The sequence below is a fragment of the Simochromis diagramma genome, unplaced genomic scaffold (genome assembly GCF_900408965.1).
Source record: "Simochromis diagramma unplaced genomic scaffold, fSimDia1.1 OVJJ01000344.1, whole genome shotgun sequence".
In the NCBI taxonomy this organism is placed as follows: domain Eukaryota; kingdom Metazoa; phylum Chordata; class Actinopteri; order Cichliformes; family Cichlidae; genus Simochromis; species Simochromis diagramma.
The window spans coordinates 5552085-5574435 of NW_024387375.1; the positions used below are offsets into that span (position 1 = coordinate 5552085).

General features: G+C 39.2%; 1 protein-coding gene across 1 annotated transcript; it reads left to right on the forward strand.

The window, feature by feature from the left end:
* Positions 1–1241: 1241 nt before the first annotated feature.
* LOC120720035 lies at positions 1242–17003 on the forward strand. Its single transcript, XM_040009634.1, has 15 exons — positions 1242–1853; positions 1974–1994; positions 2275–2320; positions 4660–4802; positions 5609–5743; positions 5893–6087; positions 6470–6483; positions 6588–6610; positions 7751–7851; positions 9434–9525; positions 10335–10561; positions 11787–11946; positions 14617–14779; positions 14906–14956; positions 15045–17003. Exons 1-15 carry the CDS (start codon positions 1826–1828, stop codon positions 15311–15313), a joined length of 1668 nt encoding a protein of 555 aa, XP_039865568.1. The 5' UTR covers positions 1242–1825; the 3' UTR covers positions 15314–17003.
* Positions 17004–22351: the final 5348 nt, after the last annotated feature.

A 22351-nucleotide genomic window follows, 5' to 3' on the forward strand; every position in this document is an offset into this window, starting at 1 on the left:
TTTGCAGATTCTGTATAGCAGCTTTAACATAGGGAGAACACAACTTCCAGATTGTATGCTTTTCTTTCCAAGTGCCTTAGACTAGTTTCTGTTTTGCCTGTCACTATTCCTGCCTGTTTTCTTACCTGGTTCTTCCTGACCTTGTACTTTCTCACGTTCCCCTCTTTCCTCTCTCCCTTTTTGGACTGACAGTCATACACAAATAGATTGTATTCAATTAGATGAAAAAATTACATTAATATGAAAAAAATATTATTAAGATCACTAATAAAAAGTCCTCTCTCAGTGTACTTTCAACCAAAACGCAAGCAACCAAACCACAGGTATATCTAATAAAAGCTATAAATATTGAAACACTGATCCAACATTATTCTTGATTGACGGATCATTTGATCTTACACTTTCACCTGAATGTGGCTCCTTTTTTAAAAAAATACTTCCTTATATCCATTATGAACCTGGCTGTCTCTCTGTACACACACACACACACACACACACACACACACACACACACACACCCCAGGAGTTATAAGGTTAATGGGCATCCAGTTAGCTAGCTAGTTAGTACCTTGGGCACATGGACATATGACAAAATATCTATATTTTTGTTGTTAAACTATTACGTCTCAACAAAGTACTTTTTCTATATTTTTAGTAGTGTGTCACACAGACAACATGCTTTAAAAGTGCTTGCTCATAGAGGGGTCATATGTTTATTTATCCCCCCCAAAAAAACAAACAAACAAACAAAAAATTAGAGTTCTCCAATGCTGCAGGACTTGTCTAGCGATTTCCCGGAATAATGGCAGTGTAGATAAAGCATGTGACGTTCACTTTCTTTCCACATCCAGGTGTTCTCTCTCACCAACCGCCAATCAGCCAGGGTTATATAAACACGGAAACACACAGATATACAGCAAACGGTGAATAAAGAATAAGGAATGTGTTTTTAGGACAAACGTGTAAACCTGGTATTTGCATTTTTGCTTCGGTGTTTTGTTTTGATTATTTTTAGCCGATTCACTGCTCCAAACAGATGTTGAATGTATTTTGTCTTAAATGCGTTTCGTGATGAATTGCATTATTAGAGTAAAGACGTGTGTTATGACGCACCTTCTTAGGTGCAATTAACTCAGTAATAGTTGTTTCCCAGAGAAAAGTGTGTCAGCATGAACACGACCAAGTAGGCTATACTAGAGCGCACATAACTGCAACTGGAACACAAATTTCTCCTTATATTTTTCGTCATGTGATCTATGTCTAGCTTGAGCAACTCTGTCGAGACGGTTGCGTATAGGCGTCAGGTGCAATTCTTGCATCATTTGTCAAGACTGTGGGTAGTTCTCAGGAGATAAAGTATCACCTGAGATATAAAAAGAAAAATATTGCAGCATACCAAAACATGTACCAAGTTGCATAAATAACGATCTTTTCACAAATACAAAAGCGTTCCGCCAAAAATAAGAATTACATAACTTTTGAATCCAACAATAACAAAAGAAAGACGAGGTTCATAATCTTGTTCATAATCTTCATCTCGGTAGGAGCTAACGATTCAAGGCATGAAAATAGTGCTGGAATTTACGGATCCAGCTTAAGTTCTACTGACGTTGCATCTGAATGGAAATCGGTATCTACATTCCACATGACAAATGTTTTTTGTAAGTCTTAACCAATGTTGTTGTCACTTTTAGGCAAGCACATTAGTCGTGTGTGCACTCCACCTTCTTGGCACCGTACAGGTGGGTGTGGTTGATATATATAGGCTCATCCGTCTGCACTGCTTCACTTTCAGGGCAATCAGATTCAATTCAAGTGGTCCAAAATGCTCCTATTTGGGGTTCTACAATTTGGTATGTTTTTTTTTTGTTGTTTTTTTTTTTTTTTTAAATTAAAATTGTGGGATATATTTCGAATAATTTAAATCACAATTTTAGAAAATTGAATAATAATGTTTTTCGCTCATTTTTCAGCTTTGGTGGTTTTCGCTTGCGGTAAGTAGGGTTGAATTTTTCTTCTAAAAGCTGATGTGCATGCTACATTTCACATTGCCAGATTTGTTATTATTTTTGATTAAAATTAATTAATTTTTTTCAGTGGACAATTTAACACTTTTGTCGTCAGCCAGACCCCAGATTTATTGCATGCCTTGCGTGTCCACTCATCAATTTTGTTGTTGAAAAATAAAATCTGGCAGTGTGACTGATTCTCTCTTCTAAACGGACTCAGTTCTTATTGATTAAACTACTACTTGAAATATGTGCTTGTTGACAGAGCCCACAGGAGATACTGATGCAGCCTCTAGAAACGACTGTTACCGGTGAGACAGACTTTCCTCACCTTATGTGCGAAGACCTCCAAAGTGAAAGGACACTTTCCAATCTAAGCAGATAATTTATTAAGAATCTACTTGTCAACTCTTGGCATCGTGATATTTTTGAGTACAGGGAGATGTTAAAACGTGATTCCTTCAGTCATATTGTAGCTAAGCAGTGCATCTACACGCACACCGATGGTCTAGTCCAGGGGTCAGCAACCTTTAACACCCAAAGAGTCATTTGGACCCGGTTTCCACGGAAAAGAAAACACTGGGGGCCGCAAATACTTTTTGACATCTAAAATGAAGATAACACTGTATATATTGTTTTTTACTTTTATGCTTTGTGTGAACAACTAAGGTGTGTTGCTTTATGTAATTAACGTATTTTGAACTCTTAAAAAAAATATAACAAAAGGAAAGACACCCAGCTGAACAAAAATGATCCATGTAGCAAACAAAAACTGTTGTGAGCCGCCACACACATATCGCCTTTGTGCTTTTGGAGCCTTGACCTGACTTTTAAAAAATAACTGGGGAAAAAAAGCACTATGCTGCTAAAAAATGAAAAATAGATATTTGCAAAATTCTGCCTAAATATGTATTTTACCTGGTTAATGTGTGTGGCGGGGCGTGGTCTGCAGCGCCGCTGCAGGGGAGGCGAACGCACCTGAGCGGCACCCGCAATCACGCGTCGCCGCTTTAAAGTCTGTGCTATCTATGCTGTTGTGTTGTTATGTGTCGGGCTGTGAGCAGAAAAGCGACAGCCGGCTGTATACGTACAGCAACCGTGTGTGAAAAGTGGCCTATAAAGAAACATCGTCGGGTCTGCCGTGATATCTTTATAATGGGACTTCTGCTCCTGAACCTTTGCACACAGCGTCTGCAAATCGGGGCTGTACGAAGTCACTTTCATCTTTACGCAGGACTGTAAGCTGTTATATGTGAGGGGTGAGCGGTGTTTGATTTTAACATAGTTCACGGTGGAGAATAGCTGCTGACATAATGTGGATCCGAAGATCCATAATTGGCCTACTTGGGGTTGAAAGTCCCGATAAATGCACGGCGTTTCGGCGGGTATATCGGCTTCCGAGAGTGTGACGCTTATTTTGAGCAATCAAAAAATAATAGAATATAATTTTATTTTTATATTTCAATATCACAATCTTATAATTTAGAACTACAAGTTAAAAAAAAGAACTAATATAAATAAAATACACTTCAGCTAAATACTTCTAATTTATTTTCCCAAACCACGCGGAGCCGCAGGTTGCCGACCCCTGGTCTAATTAGTAACGGTTTTTGACACGGGCGGTTGCCACCACGATGCCGGGTGGGTGGCGGGCATCGGCTAAATAAATAAATAAATAAATGAATAAATAAATTAGCTGCCCCGATGTCATGCCAGGCACCGATCGGCTTTCAGACGCTCATTTGCTGGGGGTAAGGGCGAGGTGCGCCCGCTGCTTGCGGCACAGGGAGGAGAGGACGGGGCAGCGGTGGATTCTCTGGCTGGCTGGAGCAGCATCTGATAACCAACTCGCAAAATAAAACAAAATAAAAAAAAACCCCAAAAACAACAACAAACACGAAAACACCAGACACATGATGAAATGCTAGGTAAACCTTTGTGAGTGTGTGTGTGTGTGTGTGTGTGTGTGTGTGCGTGCGTGCGTGCGTGCGTGTGTGTGAGAGAGAGAGGGAGAGACTCTCTAGTGTTATTTTTGTGCCACTATTCTGAGCTCACGTTAAAAAAAAAGTGAGCGCATGTAAAGAGCAAGTCTAGACTTGCACCTGCAAATTCTGCAAGCTTGCATTTTGAGGAGAAATTAAAAAGAATTTTATTTGAGCCAAGAAAAGCTAAATTTGAGTGAACAAAATTCATTGCTACGTGCAAAAAATGTATTTTACTGTCTGATATTATCCATACACACACACACAATAGCAGCCCCTCTCGCTGAGTTTTTGCATTTGCGCTTGCTCGCAATGTGCTGCTTGCGCTCTCAACATTTCTGCCCGTGCGCGTTCAACTCTTTCTGTACACCGTTATATTTGTGCCACAAAACCAGCCAATCACAGACAGGGAGATGTTAAAACGTGATCCCTTCAGTCATATTGTAGCTAAGCAGTGCATCTATTTGCACACCGATGGTCTAGTTGTATGTAGACGTTAACATGTTTTCCATCAGAGGGCAGTATAATAAAGCAAAAATGAGGAAATCTGTACAGATTTGACTGTTCAGATGATGTGATGATTATAGTTAATATATATATGTACTTTTATGTCTGTGAAAATGACTGTCAGTGTTGATATCCTGGGTTTGGTTATCTTCGCTTTTCAGAAAAGACTGTGATGGAACAGTGTATGACATCCAAGAGGCTACTTGCTGTGGAAACAAACTTCACCCAGGTGGAAGTTTGTCTTGTTGTGGAAATGAGCCTTACAATCCTGAAACAGCCACTTGTTGTAAACACAACATCACAGGTAATAATTTATGAACTAGCTACATAACTAAAACTGGAGTTGAATTGTACCAATTTAGACTGAAAGGAAGCACAATAGCATAGTGTTTAGCACTGTTGTCTAAGAGTAAGAAGGTCCAACATCTGGCTAGGGCCTTTCTGTGTGGAACTTTAATGTTCTCCAGAGAACATATAAACTGGGTTTTGGTTCCATGTCCTCTCTCCTCTTTCAGCTCTTGGTATTTCTCAAGTTTCTCATGTTTCTTCCTGATGTTGTCAACATTTGTTATAGCTACATTTATCTCTGCATGTCCCTGTATATGTATACTATGCTAGTCAGCTGGTTATGGCATTCCAAGATGCTAGCCCTTCCTGCTAGCATCTTGGAACCCCAACCTGGTAGGTTGGGATCTACCACACCAGGTAAGACCCCAGGTGCAGACTTGCAGACTATGCAAAGATGCCTCTGAGCCATCAGCACATAACAACAGGGTGCAAGATGCTAGCAGGCAGGGCGTACGTGGAATGCCATAACCAAGTGGCCGGCATAGTATACAGAAACATTTGTGCTGAGTATGGCCTCGAAGTCCTGAGGTCAAAATTGGATATGCCTCTCCGTTTTTATAATTTTTCCCAGTTTTTTTTTTTTGAGTGGACATCAAAGCTCATCCAGCTCATATTTTGTTCTAGGTTTCCAGTGACTCAGTGCTGCTCAACTAAAAATGAAAATACCACACTAGACTGAACTTTTTTGTTCTCTTTAAACTTGTGGACTTTCTGGTACTGATTTTAGACAGTGGTTCTAGTGATTGTGTTTTGTTTTAACAGCCAGTGTTACTCAGGGTCTGAGTGAAAAGGTGTCCAAGTGCTGTGACCTAAAGGTGTACAACCCAATCAATGAAATATGTTGTCAATCAACCATCATATCAAAACGTGGACCAATGGCTGAATGTTGTGGTAAAGGTGAGCAGACACACAGTTGGAAAAGAAGACTAAATTACATTTCTGTGAAATGTACTCCATTCAAACATTTTGAGGATATTGGAGCAGCTTCTCAGTTGAGTTATATTTGAAGTAAAAAAAAAAAAAAATGAAAATGATCTTTTCCACAGATGTTTTTGATAAGGACAAGCAGTTGTGTTGTGGTCCAGCTGATAATAAGACAATTCTGGTGAGGAATTCCCGTCACCATGAGTGCTGCGGTCACAGCCAGTATGACACTGAGACTCAGTGCTGCTGTTCAAATGAGGAGAAGTTGGAGATACAATCGAAGGATTCACCCTGCTGTGTCAAGAGTTTCAGTCCAGGTCAGCTCAGTACATAATAGCATGTCATTCTTTGCTGAATGGATTTCATGACATTTTTTGTAGTTTGAATCCAACTTTACATATCAGTCTTTAGGTATGTCAAACTGAGGCGTCTGCATGGTTACATTTGCTTAAAAAAATAATCAGCTTTCGATTAGTTTGCTTGTAGCAAATTTCCCTTTTTCCATTTTCCTTTGGATGATTAAAGGAAGCTTATGCTAATTACTGTGAGTGAAGCCTGTATGTTGACTTTGTCTTTCCTTCTACAGGCCTTTCAAGTGGAAATTGTTTTGTTTTTTGTTTTTTTCAGTAAACTGAAATATAAGCTGAAATTAAGCATATTTCCTTCGTATTTAAAAATCTTGATGCTTTTTGTCCACAGGTGTGGAAAAACAGGTAAGCACACTGTAACAAAAGTATTAATTGCCTTAGATTGGTCAATAAAGAAACGTATTGGTCCTTTCTTAAACAATAATTTTACATCCCATTTTATTTTACAGATCACAGAGCTTCAACCCAACTGGTAGGTTAAAGGAACTTTTTGCAATTATTCTAGGTCTTTGTCAGCCCTTGGCATTTCTCAAGCGTCCTTCTTTCTAATCTTGCTTCTTATAGCTAATTGTATCACCACGGCACTGTTCTCTGCTTTTTCACCTTTGTTATGTCTGGTTGGTAAGCTATCACCAGTTTGCCCATCTGTATCTGGAAGTCTCAAAGACAACACAGAGGCACTAATCATGGCAGTACAGGAACAAGCCCTGAGCAAAAGATCCATAGAAGCTGAAGTCTACCACACCAGGCAAGACCCCAGGTGCAGGCTGTTTAAAGATGCCATTGAGACAATCCGCCACATAACAGTAGGGTGCAAGATGCATACAGGCAGGGCATACATAGGACGCCATAACCAAGTCACCAGCATAGCATACAGGAACATCTGTGCAGAGTATGGCCTGGAAGTCCTGAGGTCAAAACAGGACACGGGTGGTTGTGAATGACCAAACTAAGAGCCTGTGGGACTTCCAGATACAGACAGACAAACTGGTGATGGCTATGAACCGGACACAGTAGTGGTAGACAAGCAGAGGACCCAAGCTTGAAGAAGGGGTAAGCAGGGGGAAGAGGGGAATTTTTAATTCATGTAATTTACATCCATATCTATATGTTTATATAGTTCTCTCTCTCTCTCTGTCATGTTCTCCCCTTGCCTGTGTTGGTTTTCTTCGGGTACTCTGGCTTCCTCCCACAGTCCAAAGAAATGCAGTTAGTGGTGTTAGGTTGATTGGTGATTCCAAATTGCCTGTATGAGTAAATGCAAATGGTTGTCTGTCTCTCTGCGTTAGCCCTGCGTCAGGCTGGTGATCTGTCCAGGGTGTAGCTTGCCTCTATGGTAGCTGGGATAGGTTTCAGATGTAGGTATATAAGATGTATCACATACCTCTAAAGATAGGTAAAGGGACCATTCCACTTTCCATTTATTCCGGTTTGACTTTATTAAATGAAATCTCTATACATATTTTACACTTGTGTGCCATACATTAGTCTATGCTGTTTACAAAAGAACAAAAAAACAAAAAAACTATTAATTGTGTTCGACTTTGTGGTTTTGTTCATGTGATGTGGACAGTTTGTGTGTTTATTTTTGCCCGTCTTTGTACATCCACAGCACTGAACCAAACACACACCTCTGTGGGTCATCATGTTACAATCCAAAGGAAAGTCAGTGCTGTGAGAGAAATCAAAAGCCTCACTGGTTCTGTGCCTCAGGTAACACCGTCTCCATGTTTGTTTTGACATTTATCCACTTTATCTGTTAGTTACTAGTTGATGTGACTTGGCACCACAGGGTGATCTTGACTATACAGCTTCAATAGCAGTTAGAGCTTTTTGGTATCTTGTGTGTATCAGTGTGAAAGCAAAGAACTTCAACAAAATACTAAACTAATAATGTAAATCGAAAATGATATTAAAATAAGAAATGGTGCAATTTTCGCTCATTTTGAAGTCATAAACCTTAAATAGTTCTAAAAGACGGGGACAGGAACACATATACCTTTGTACTCCTTTTTTTGATTTTGCTGTGCCCTACGTGTTTTCCGTCTGTGATGGTTCTCGAGCCAGCTTTGTACTCTTTTACTACCATGTAATCTATTATGAAGAATAACTGGGCATTGTCTAACGTGAAAAAAAGACATCTGCATGGCAGCAAGTTCTTCCAAATCCTCGATTTATTTTTCAGTAATAAGAAGGCTTTCATGATGCAAGTTACTCAAGCCCCACACCCTAACAAATGGTTTGATGCTTTAACTCAAGAAAGAGCAGTATTTCATGCCACAAACAGAGTTCAACTAAATGTAAAACATTTGTTGTTATAGGCAGACAATTAGCCAATAACAAACCCTGCTGAAAATAAGGCAAAAAAAATGTGGGAGGAAGCGACAGCAAAGGCTGTGAATAAAGCCACAGAGACAAATGACTGAACGATTTGACTAAAAAAACAGAATGTTGGGAAGAGTTGTTTCTGTCTGACGTACTTCTCAGGTTGCCCTCAGATAAATCCAGACAGTGAACTAAATTTCTTTATGCTTACCGACAATGAAGTATGTGTCATCATACTTTGAGACGGTTAAGAAGTCTGTCTTGCGAGGATCAGCGTCATGGGAAATGCAGGTGACGCATGAAAGCCTGGCTACTCAAAGCTTTTTAATGAATAAAGAGCAAGTGAAATTAAAAGAGAGGAGGGGAGAGAGACAAAAAGCAAGTGTGTTTTTTTTTTTTCTTAACTATGGAAATGACTCATTAGATGAGCAACATCTTTTGGATAAAACTAGCTCTCATAAACTGCAAACTCACACTCCAAAAAGGATGTTAGCCCAACAACACATGGCAAACTGCAGCTCGTTTGTTAAAAACATTTCTGGAGATCTGAATGGGTTCATTAACTTTGTTGTACCGCTATAACTTGTTATCTTTATGACATGTTGTTGAACCAGAAAGTCACCCAACTCTTTTTTCACTTATTCCCTCCACTTTACCACAGTTTTACCTCACTCTGATTTTTGCACATTTGGCTTCACATGCCATCAGGGTTCTTTTTTCTGACAGGTAATTCCTCTGTGCGTCGCTTACCCTTTGCAGATGGAGACAATAAACTTATGTCTATTAAATAGGGTATTGTATTTGAAACTCGAGTAGTAAGTGTGCGAAACAGGGAACGTGTATATTTTCTTCTCTCTCTGAGTCATCTTTTCCACATATCATTTATCTCAACATGTTCAGTCTGATAAGTTTTTATTGCAACTCCTCTCTCTTCTTTCCACCTTTCTGACCCTCACATCTCTCTATTTAGGTCTAAGCAAGACGACACCAACTGTGTATAACCCACGCACACAAGTCTGTTGTGATGGATGTGTATCTGCATGGAAGCCTTGGATAGATCAAGTAATGGACTAATTGCTTTACTTGTTATTCTGGCTGCTTAATTGGCTGTTTTAATTTTAACTTTTTAATGCAAAGGTTAACAATTTTTATCTTTTTAAATTAGCTAATGTACGCACATTCATTTCAGTATTAAATTCTACTAAAAGAACACTTGAATCTGGAGCACTGACAGGAATGGTACAGAATGATCCCAGAAGAAAAAAAGAGCTTTTTCTATGCAAGTTTGATCAGAGAGCTCTGAGTTCCACCCTGCTCCTTTTATACAGAAACCAAGGGTATTTACGATCTGATGTCTAAAGGTCATCTAAAGGCATAGGTAGCAGTTACAACTAATGCAAAAGTGTGTGTGTGTGTGTGTGTGTGTGTGTGTGTGTGTGGGATATTGTGTGTGTGTGTGTGTGTGTGGGATATTGTGTGTGTGTGTGTGTGTGGGATATTGTGTGTGTGTGTGTGTGTGGGGGGGGGATATTGTGTGTGTGTGTGGGATATTGTGTGTGTGTGTGTGGGATAGTGTGTGTGTGTGTGGGATAGTGTGTGTGTGTGTGGGATATTGTGTGTGTGTGTGTGTGGGATATTGTGTGTGTGTGTGTGTGTGTGTGTGTGTGTGTGTGTGTGTGTGTGTGTGTGTGTGTGTGTGGGATATTGTGTGTGTGTGTGTGTGTGTGTGTGAGTAGGATATTGTGTGTGTAGGATATTGTGTGTGTGTGTGTGTGTAGGATATCACCTATGTGCATTTGAATGTGTAGAGGAAAAGCCTGGTTTTGTCTGCATTGCTTCACACTTAAATTCATTGCCTCTGATTCTTCCAGTGCTGTGGAGAGACGCCGTATGGCTCGGCACAACGTGGAGTTCTGTGTTGTAATAAGAGCTTGTACGAGGGCAGAGACGATGGAGAGGAATGTTCAGAGATGGGTATTCCTTACAACCCGGCTAAAGGGACCATGTGTTGTTCTCAGTTTCACAGCAGCCCAGGACAACACTGCTGTGGGACAGAAATTTACCAGCCTCATGCTGAGATCTGCTGCAATGGACACAGGTGTGTGTGTGTGTGTGTGTGTTCTTTTTAATGGTTTTAAACACTTGAATTTTTTTTTAAATCACATTCATATTCACTGGTATTATATTTGCTTTTTTTGTTTACTCTTAATATCGCACCCTCTACAGACAAAATTACAACATCATTATGATAAGAGGAGCACCTCAATGTCACCTGTATATATTTCATTTTGTTTAATGTACTGGGATATTTGTAATTAGAGCTATTTGTTATATTTTTGTAACTCCTTCACTTTTTTGCTTTATTTGGTTTAGTTAGTTAGTTACTGTTCTTACTGTCATGGAACAACTGTGCCCACATAATCTCCTCTGAGATTAATAAAGTAAATCATTTACGAGACAGGCAGAAATTCCAGACATACCGAAGGTCTTTCCCACCTATTTTTCCTTTCAATGCACTGAGTTACTAAAAGAATTTCTCTGCCTCATCACTCTGAGTCTCTGTCTGGGCTTGGTGCTTTATTGTTAAAACCTGTGCATGTGAATGCTTGTCATGATTCCAGTGTTCAATGAATGTACTTTCATATTCAGTAACTGCATTTATTGCAACATTCAATGTTTTGTATTGCCATATGGGCTGGAACCAGAGTTAATGTATGAATTATCACACAACTCAGTAGCTATTCATATCCAGGTCTCAGTTGCTGTTTTATGGTAGGCTTTGTAACAGCTGAACTTGCTGAATCTTGGCGGCTCGTAAGATGCAGTAACTATCAGAGCTTGTTTTCACGAACTTTGCTGCTAGTTGTGGCGATACCTAAATACCAAAAGAAGATCATATTTATGTTTATGTCTTTCTTTATTTGTTATGTGTCATATGTCAATGAGAGGAATGTTATAACAAAAAAAATAAAATAAGTTAATGAACATTGCTCATTGCTTTTTAAAACGTAATGCATTGTTTTTCCTTTTTTAATCCCTGGAGAAAATTATCTTATCAATATTTTGCATTACTTTCTAACGTGGCATTAGACCCATGATCATATAATTACTAGTTAAGAATACAAACCTTAAACTACAGAGCCATATAGACGCAGATCCAGCAACTCTGATGATGTTCTGTTTTTTCAGTGCACAAATGAAGACATTATCTTTTATGCTAACATCTAGCAATATACATATAGACTAATGTAATTCGCCCTCTTATGAACATATTTATCACTCTTCTTATTTGATATTAATTTGTCCCTCTGTTTCCCAACCAGGCATCTCAAATCAGAAAACATTTACTGCTGTGGGGTCAAAGCCTACAACATTAAAGACCCACAGATGAAGTGCTGTGCAGGAACACTGTACAATCTGACATCGTTAGACAAGCATGGAGGGGATGCACAATGCTGTGGATCCATTCTGCAAAGGCCACAGGTAAAGTCAGTGACACAAATGACAGCAACAAATCATTTTGTATTTTCTACTATTGTTATGCGCAATTCTGACAGGCTTCATCTTGCTCTTGTGGTCATTTTAAAAATGTTGTACAAAACATGATTTAGCTACTATAAAAGCTACTTTTGGCTACTCTCTTATTCACAAGCGATTATCACAGTGACTAGTAAACCTTGGCAGATTTTTATGCCTTTTTGTGTGAAAAAATATGAAGGATAATGTTTAAAGAAAGGAAACTTATAACTGATAGAAAATGATAGGGCAGGAGAAAAACCCTGAGGAAACCAGCAGGTCCATACCACTATGCAATTGAAGTATTATTTACTGAACAGAAGCTTTGTTTGAAGCTTTGTTTAACAGCATGTTAGAATGCATTTGGTCTCTGACTGTCTGTATTGTGCAGAGCTTAAAGACATAGGGAAGGCAAGGCAAGTTTATTTATATAGCACAATTCAACAACAAGGTGATGCTTTACAGAGACATTAAAAAACAAAAACAAATAAAAAGCATGATTTAAAATTGATAGAAAAAACAGTAGATAAAATCAGTAGTTAAAATGTAAGTTTTGAAATTTAAGCTTAAAAGTGTGGATTTGGTGTTTTATTCAAATGCAGCTGAGAATAGGTGAGTCTTCAACCTGGATTTAAATAAACTGACTGTTTCAGCTGATCTGAGGCTTTCTGGGAGTTTGTTCCAGATATAAGGAGCATAAAAGCTGAATGCAGCTTCTCTGTGTCTGGTTCTGACTCTGGGAACTGATAAAAAACAGGATCCAGATGACCTGAGGAATCTGTAAGGTTCATACTGGGTCAGGAGGTCACTGATGTATTTTGGTCCTAAACCATTCAGAGCTTTATAGACCAGCATCAGGACTTTAAAGTCTATCCTCTGACGGACAGGCAGCCAGTGTAAAGACTTCAGAGCTGGACTGATGTGGTCCACTTTTTTGGTCTTAGTGAGGACTCGAGCAGCAGAGTTCTGAGTGAGCTGTAGTTGTCTGACTGATTTTTTAGGTAGACCTGTAAAGATGCTGTTACAGTAATCAAGCCTACTAAAGATGAATGCATGGACTAGTTTTTCCAGGTCCTGTTGAGACATCAGATCTTTTATCCTTGAAATATTCTTGAGGTGATAGTAAGCTGACTTTGTTATTGTCTTAATGTGTTTTTCTAAGTTTAGGTCTGCATCCATCACTACACCCAAATTTCTCGCCTGGTTTGTGGTTTTTAGGTGTATAGATTGAAGTTCTCTGGTGACCTGTAATCGTTTTTCTTTGGCACCAAAAACTATTACCTCAGTTTTGTTTTTGTTTAGCTGGAGAAAATTGTGGCACAACCAGTCATTAATTTCCTCAAAGCATTTACCAAGAGCCTGTACAGGGCCTCGGTCTCCTGGTGACATTGTGATATATATTTGTGTGTCATCTGCATAGCTGTGGTAGTTTATTTTGTTGTTCTTTATAATGTCTGTATTTAGACATATGTCATTAAACACTTTGGTCAGAGCGGTTTCAGTGCTGTGGTTCTGTCTAAAACCTGACTGGAAGGCATCATAGCAGTTATTCTGTTTTAAGAAGTAATTGAGCTGTTGAGAAACTGCTTTTTCAATGATCTTACTTAAAAATGGGAGATTTGAGATCGGCCTGTAGTTGTTCATTTGTGTCTTGTCAAGATTGTCCTTTTTCAGTATAGGTTTAATTACAGCAGTTTTTAGTGGTTCTGGAAACACACCTGACATTAAAGAAAAGGTGACGATCTGTAACAGGTCTGACTCCAAAGTCTTTGAGACCTTTTTGAAAAAACTTGTTGGCAGGACATCTAAACAGCAAGAGGAGGAGTTCAGTTAACTTAAGATGTCCTCCAGGTCTTTGCTGTTAATAGGGTGAAACCGTTTGATGGTGTTTAAACAGTTTTTCGGTGGACACAGTACATAGTCTGGATCTGCTGTTGATGTACCAATTGCTTGTCTAATCTTTTGTATTTTTTCTGTGTAGAATTTGGCAAAGTCATTGCAGGCCATGGTCGAATGAAGTTCAGCTGCCACTGACACAGGAGGGTTTGTTAGCCTGTCAACTGTAGAAAATAAGACCCGAGCATTATGACTGTTTTTGGTGATGATGTCAGAGAAGTAGGACCTCCTTCCTCAGTTGTAAATTATAATTGTGAAGTTTCTCTTTATAGATGTCATAATGAACCTGGAGGTTTGTTTTTCTCCATCTGCGCTCAGCTTTCCTACACTCTTTTTTCATTTTTCACCAGTGTGGAGTTTCTCCAGGGAGACTTTTTCCTTCCAGAGATAACCTTCACCTTAATGGGAGCAATAGTGTCCATTACATTTAACATTTTAGCATTGAAGCTATTGACAAGCTCATTGATATACACAGGTGATTTTTTTTTAAAGAAAAGAAGGATCTCTAATTTAAATACAGCTTATGTTGCACCATAACTATTATTATTAGGTTTTAAGCAGGTATATACTATAACTCAAGTAAGTCAAGGAAGTTTTTTTTACCACCATGTGTAAAAATTTAGCTGACCTGTATCAACATCTTACCATGAATGTGAGATTGTGGACTGCCTGAATTAGCACAATGACTGCAAACGGTTGTGCTTTCATTAACCATAATTGATGATATATCTTCAAATCCAGGACATTTGCTGCTCAAGTGAGGACAAAGAGGTGCTGTACTCTGCCAAGACAGGGTTTAGCTGCTGTGGTCACCTCTACTATAACACCAGCCTGTGGTCATGCTGTGCTGGGAGGCTGAGATCGATCCATGAAGCAGGACAGGATCAGAGAAAGACGATAAAAGGTCTGTTTAGATGTTACACATTCTCTCTTACAAAGTAGGACTTAATTTTATGTCAATTTATCTTGATTGCACAACCTAGAGATCTCACTTTACCAATAATATGTCTATAATGTTCTTTTTTTTCAGAATCCAGAGTTCTATCTGTGAATAATTCTAATAAAGCTAATCTTTGCAGAGGTATTATAAAAACATATTGGTAAAAAAATGATATTTATGAATTGATATGAATTTGTAGTGTAATATATTTGTGTATCTTTCTCCTTAGTGTACATTGGGGCTGTGGAAAGTGTCTCTCTGCAGAGCGTTGTGTTCAGGAATGTTTTGAAGGTCTATGGGATGCAGGCCAAAGTGAAAGCTCTGCCTTTGCCCTACGTCCTGGAAACAAATGATCGCTGTAGCTATCCTAAACTGATTCCTGGGAAGACCTACTTCTTTAACAAAGACAATATTTTCACTGGTTTCATCGATGATTCTTTTCTGCAGCCACTCCATTTCATTATTTCCAAGTGTTCACCTAGGATCACCACTCACTGAAAATCAACCAATATGCCCTTTTGCATACTGAGCACTCACACTAAAGCTGAGTGTATGCTGACACCAGCCCAGCAGCTAGACCCTGAACTTCAAAATGTAACAAAGGCAATAATGAACAGATAGGCTGGTAGCATTATAACCTTCACTTCTAAATGTACATGTTTCTAAAACAGATATATTGTGGGGATTACTTTGTCTTTGAGCTGGTTTTTAATTTTGCTCTCTGTAGCTTAAGATTCAAATCTAATTTTCAATATAAGGACTGTTTTTAATACTTTATGGAATCCTTAAAATGTCAATCCTTTCAGGACTGTGTGAACTCTTTGGGACTTGTATATTGGACAATTGATAGGCATGCAGCTTTATGGCCAAATGAAGCCTGTTTCCTCATTGTTCCAAACAAAGCAGATAAATGATCTTGAGTTTATTCTATCTGTTGAATGTGGCTTTGATAGATTTACGGTGGAGCTCTCAATGTAAATCTATCAAACAGTGAACTTTCTTTTTAATATTCTGCTTTTTAAGCAGCCTTTAATTTATACACCACAGAATAACTGTGGTGCATAAAGTAGATATTTGAAGCAATATTGATGCAACAGAGTTCAGTGGGGAGTCAATCTTTCATTGTGTGAATTTATAGATGAAAATTATATCTGTAAAATGAAAATTAAACCGGCTTCATCTCAAAGAATAAATGAATTAACTTCCTATCGTGTTCACTATCTTCTATATATGTTACTGACTGTAGTCACTTCATGATATAACCACACTTTGACTAGTTGACACAGAAGATAAAGTTAACCTTTCCCAAGACCAGACATTGGCTATATCATATGACTCATTAAGTTAGGACATTATAAAGCATAACTATTAAAGGTGCCACTAAAAGTCAAAAGATAGCCATAAACAGGAGGATATAGCGGATCAGTATATTTATATGTAAAATTTATATGTAAAATGGTCAATTTAATAGTTGCTCAGCCAGTCCACTCTGATCTAAAGTGGTGAACTGGCTACTGAAAGACCAGCATTACTCTTAGTTACTTATAGCTTGATCCTGCATAGATAGCTTCAGACTAATTTGGCCTACGTCAGGCCCCTAAATTGTACCTAGTTATATTCCAAGTCCATTGGGAGTTGCTGTAACAGGTGTGGTGATTAGATACCTGGCCTGCAAGTATGCTCAGGCCCCAGTTTTTGCCAGAGTAGGTGGACATTCTTGGAGAGAGAGGTAGGACCAGGCAAGTCCTTTCATTCACTAGCTTAATCTGAACCCTGGATCGCCTGCTGGGTAATACTTGTAGATCAGAGATTAGGGCTTTTTAAACAGAGAGCTGATTCACACTTCCTGTATTGGGGTGCTGGTTCTGACAATCCACAAGATGATCTCCTATGGCAACTACTAAAACAAAGAGGATTAGCAACTACTTTCACATTTTAGTTAGAAATGCATGAAAAGGCAAATTCATTTTTAAACTTTTTGTAATGCAGTTTTCTGGATTTTTTTATTTATTTATTTATTTTTTTGTTATTGTTGTGTCATCTCTGTCAACCTACTATTGAAACGATAGAATGATCATTTCTTTGTTAGTGGGCAAACTTTCCCTGACTGTAAGATTTTACGTTCAAAATTACACAAAACCAGACGGAGGAAAAAAAGTCAAAAACATCAACATCCAAGCAAGAAAAAAAAAAAACACAGCTTAGTCAGTCTAAATCACAGGTGTCGAACTCCAGGCCTCGAGGGCTGGTGTCCTGCAGGTTTTAGATGTAACCTTGATACAAGACAGCTGATTTAAAGGCTAAATTACCTCCTCAACATGTCTTGAAGTTCTCCAGAGGCCTGGTAATGAACTAATGAACTAGGGGTTCGAGCCCCGGCTCGGACAGTCTCGGTCGTTGTGTCCTTGGGCAAGACACTTCACCCGTTGCCTGCTGGTGGTGGTCAGAAGGCCCGGTGGCGCCAGTGTCCGGCAGCCTCGCCTCTGTCAGTGCGCCCCAGGGCAGCTGTGGCTACAATGTAGCTTGCCATCACCAGTGTGTAAATGGGTGGGTGACTGATTGTGTAAAGCGCTTTGGGGTCCTTAGGGACTAGAAAAGCGCTATACAAATACGGCCATTTACCATTTAATCATTTGATTCAGGTGTGTTGACCCAGGGTGAGATCTAAAAACTGCAGGACACCGACACCAATAAGTATAAACTCTCAATAGAGTTCATTTATGTATTTCATTTTCTCAGTGTGGGGTTTTGCAGGCCTTAGTATACAAGACATCAAAGAATTAAAGCAGCGTAGAAGGGAGAGCCTTCAGTTTTCAGGCCCCTCTTCTGTGGAACCAGCTTCCAGTTTGGATTCAGGAGACAGACACTATCTCTACTTTTAAGATTAGGCTTAAAACTTGTGGCAGAAGACATGAAGCAAAGGGCCTTAAACTGAAATGAAATCCAGGTTGCTGCATTCAGCCTTGCAGCACATGGGTATTTGCACACTGTGTAATTTTTTTTTTTTCAATTTTAAACATATTCCTTTTGAGTTTTTTAACACACAGGTCCCAGCCACAGATGGCTCCTGTAGTCGATTGTCTCTGAGATATTTCATTTGATTTTTCTCCAAATCCGAAGCTAACTTTACTTGCTGGTACGTTATTTATAAATATGTATTTTCCAAGGAGAAATACACACAGAGCTGTTGTTAAATAAGTGCCAGATTCTTTCTTATCAAAAAAGAGCAGTTTACTACCTTGTTTTGGTTACAGAGCATCTATAGAGCATAATGCTGGAAATCATATTTATTTATATTCAAACTGTGCACATATCCCGTTGTTGTATTGAGAGCCACTATCTCAGGTGCCTAATCTGGGACCATCAGGAGTGTGTGGGAGGGCCATAAAAGGAGAAGGTCCAGATTTAATCTCTTAGGTTTTAGGGGACTCCCAAACTAAAACATTATAGTTAAACTTGTGTCTGTTCTCTTTTGAAATATGAAGTTTTTTTTTAGTGTGTGCTAAAATATGTTACTTTATGGAACAACTTGAACTTATCTTCTTTTCTAAAGTGCCAGATCCTCATTCATTTTGATGATAGAAATTTCCAGCTTTTATCTTTAATAGGTTTTTAGTTATCCGCGTAAAAACGTTGCCTTAGAAAAATGGCCTGAAAGTAGGTTGATGGGCCATTAAAAAGAAAAAAAAAACTGAAATCAAGTCCTTTTCACAGATGGGTTCAAAGTGGGGGTAGTTCCTGTTTGTAGTGCAATAGACAGGCTGACAGATTCCTCCTATTAGTATATGTGAGACAAACATGTGTGTATGAATGAGAGAGAGCAGGGTGCAATGGTGAAGATGTAAGGAGCCCTTTATTTATTCCCTTTGTAAAGAGAAACACGGACAGAGCCGACGACTCCAGTAAACGACCATCTCTAAGATATTTCATTTGATCCATGTCCAAGTTAGAGTTCTCACTTAGCTGGATTGTTTTTTTTCAAAGCTGGAAAGTTATTTGTAAATATGCATCTTCTAAGGAGAAGCACAGACAGCTGTTGTCAAATAAGTGCCAGATCCTTCCTTATCACAAAAGAGCAGCACAAATGCCCATCTCTCCTTGTTGTGGTTACAGAGAAAATCAAGCATAATGTACAGGAAGTCTTTTTTTTTTTTTGTTGAAATTGCGCTCATGTCCCTGCTGTTGTTTTGACAGCCACCATCTAAACTGTTTAATCTGGGACCATCAGAGGTGTGTGGGAGGCCCAGAAAAAGAGAAAGTCCAGATACAGTTCAGTAGCTATAAGTCAAGGTAACACATCTCTTTCTTTACCACAGCAGATCAATACACCAATCAGTTTGTCAGTCTCCCATTCCACTTTTCCCCCTGACTCATGAAAACCACCAAAATACTTGAACTACATATGCTGGGGCAGCAACACATTCCCAACACATTAGTAGGCACTCCACCCTTGTCCAGCTGACAACCTTAGAGTTGTTTTTGTTGTTGAGACTTATGTTCATTTTCCAGCTACTTCATACACTGTAGCAATGCCAGTTGGAAGCAACTGAAACGCACACACTACCCTGCTTGGCCTAGAATCTGTGACAAAAAACATCCAGAGAAGTCTAACATCAAAGAGAAATGAGTATAATTTGCTGGTGAAGTGTACTAAGCACACACTCCCTATGGTTGTACAAACATCCTGTAGCCAAACACACAAATCTCTCTTTCTCTCTTTCTGTCTTTCAGTGAATTTCTTAATTTGTTATTTCTAACAAAATCAGGACATGTTTAAAACCTGCAATCTCATGTATCCAGTCAACCAGGGGCCTGTTCCAGAAATGATTGCTTAGTGATCTGAGTCTGGCCCTAAACTTGGTTAGTGTTGACTGAATTACATCTGGTCACGTTTTCTGGAACTGAAAACCGTGTTTCCCTGAGTTAGGTCTGTGGGTTGAAACCTGATGACGTTCTGCACTTTCCATAAAAGCTCCTGTTTTGGTCATTAGCCTGCCTTCAGAGTTAATTTGAAGTTGCTGCTGTTGAGTAAAATATTTATTTACTAAAAGTAACTCAAAAATGAAACAGTTATGAAATTGAAAATTGAAATTAGTGCAGTGTTAGCATATCACCCACAAAACTTTGTGCAAATTTGCCTCATTTAGTAAATCTGACCAAGGCTTTGGCTGAGAGAGTGATCCCTGCTGTGTGGATTCACCACACCTTAAAGCAGTTTTAAGGAAGTGGGTTTCTGGTCATGGTGACTGTTATGACTTTAAGGCCACTGCACAGTATCCCTGTGCGCAACACCCTTTTACAAATATCTGAATAGCTGTTATACATATTAGGGTGTTTTTGAAGTCTTGCTCTTTGCTTCTAGGTACGTAGTATGAATGGTATGATCCATCCATTCAGAGAGAATGGACACACCCATTCAATCAGGTTGTGGTTTGCCAAGATGCATTAATACATGTGTTGATACTGGATGTACTTGAATGTGTTTCATAGAAAGAAGAAGGTCATCATTGTCCTTGACTGAAGCAGCCTGTGGTATAAGAGTACAATCTTGGAGTTCTTGCAGTTTTTATATCTACTTCTGCTCATCTACATTTTTCTGTAGAGGTTTTGGGGCCGTTTAGCAAGTTCAGTATAAGATATCATAGTTTCTGTTTTCTAAATAATGTTAATGACGTCTTTCCAAAAAAAAAAAAAAAAACACATCAAAGAGGTTGCTAGCAGATGCTGTACAAGAAAATTTTATTGAAGACATCAAAGGCAAAACATATCAGACAGACACATCTCTTCAAAGCAGAACTTCAGGTTGTGAGTTGAGATAATCTTTGGCTTGGCAATCACAGCATTACAAAGGTGCAAACAAGCACTGACTCATTTGGGAACTTAGATAACTTTCCTCCCAGATAAACATGATTACCAAATTTACAACCTCCCCTGCACCACTTTGCTCTGGCCTATAGGGCTAGGCTTTAAAATCAGCAGTAAGTTAGTCTGATAAACACAGTGGCCTGGGGGCTATGTAACTGCATTTTCCTGAGATATCAGAGAACATTTCATTTATATAGCTAGTGCATATAAATGAAAATAAGGAGGTGAGTATTAGAAGGAAAGCCAGGACAGCCCCAGGCAACGGTCAGCAGGTAGGTGGCCGTTGCTGACACACAATGGTGTGGGTAATGGGGGCCATATGGGCTAACTGTGAGGCATGATAACGGTAAGAGGTGTCTTTTACAGACAAATAATTTTCATTTGCTGCCAGTTTCAAGAAAACTTCACTGAAACATGTATCAAGCTGTTTGAAAAAAATAAAAATAAAAAATGGACTTTTATCAAACTCCAACAAACTCCAATTAGCAGCTTGAGGGCAACATCAAAGGAAAAATACGGAGCAGTACTATACAAAGATAAAAGTGTTCAGCCAACAAGAAGAAAGGAAAGCAAGGTTGCATTAAAAAACAAACAAAAAAAAAACCCAAAACCCTTTTGCGTCAGCAGGATCTAACTTTTGGAAATAGTTTTGTGACTATTTCCAAACGGTTTATACTTTGAACTCTGATGATCCAGTTTTAAATTCTTTAAGTTCCACCAGAGTGGACTAGTTAAAGGTGTGCTGGAAATTTGTACCTATAAAAGCCGCTTAATTACTGTATCCTCTAACACAATGTTTCCCAGCCACTGTCCCGCAGCATATAGGTGTGACGTTGAAGATTGTCTGGTTGCACCTGATTAGTACTCAAACGGCGTGAGTGAGGAGCGGAGCAATTACATTCTCTATGACTAGAGGGCAGTACAACTACCTCCTCTAATTAAATGGGTTGCCAACTGCCAGTAAAACAGAAGACGGTGAAGAATAAATTACATAGGCCTAATAGTCATCCTGTGAGTGAGAAAACGCAGTGCATAACAGCAATAGATACATATTTGAAAAGAAAAATTAGTCAATCTGACATGGATCCTGGAGAAAATTCCAACCCAGATGAAGACCCTAGCATGAGTAGTGGTCAGAAAAAACAAAAAAGGTATCGGTAGACAAACCGAGCCAGCAACCGCGCCACGTTCCTGGATAGAGCTGAGGAGAGCCCCAGACGTGGGACCACCCAGCAGCCACGGTGCAGACGCCACAGTGGGCTGCGGTGACGAGTCCACAGGCCCTGCCAATAGCAAGTCGCCAGAGCATCCGAGCCCCGGTCCCAAAGGCTCAAGGTCCGAGGGTACCCCTATCCCCTGGAGGGGGCCCTACCGAGCCACCGGTGCCAGGCCCCGCCATCACCTGGTCCCATATTTTCAGTGTGCCTTTGCTATTCCTTTCTTCTTTTGGGGGAGTTTAGAAACTCTCCTACTAATGTTGAGATGCAGCATTTTACAGTGATAATGCTGTAAAAAAGGAAAAGGACAATCTATTTGGCAGCATAGTTATGTGTGAAAGCGACTGATACTTTCATCTGAAAAGACCCAAAATCATTCTTTTTAAATTAAACTGTGTAGAAGTGCATCAACAATCATGTATACCCTGCGTAATTACTAAATAACTCATAGATT

Bases quoted from the DNA above. Each gene is read 5' to 3' on its own strand.
- LOC120720035 (XM_040009634.1), top strand. From the start codon at position 1,826: ATGCTCCTATTTGGGGTTCTACAATTTG. The intron at 4,803-5,608 runs GTAATAATTTAT...TTGTTTTAACAG, and splicing joins TTGTAAACACAACATCACAG to CCAGTGTTACTCAGGGTCTG. The intron at 14,780-14,905 runs GTCTGTTTAGAT...CTTTTTTTTCAG, and splicing joins TCAGAGAAAGACGATAAAAG to AATCCAGAGTTCTATCTGTG.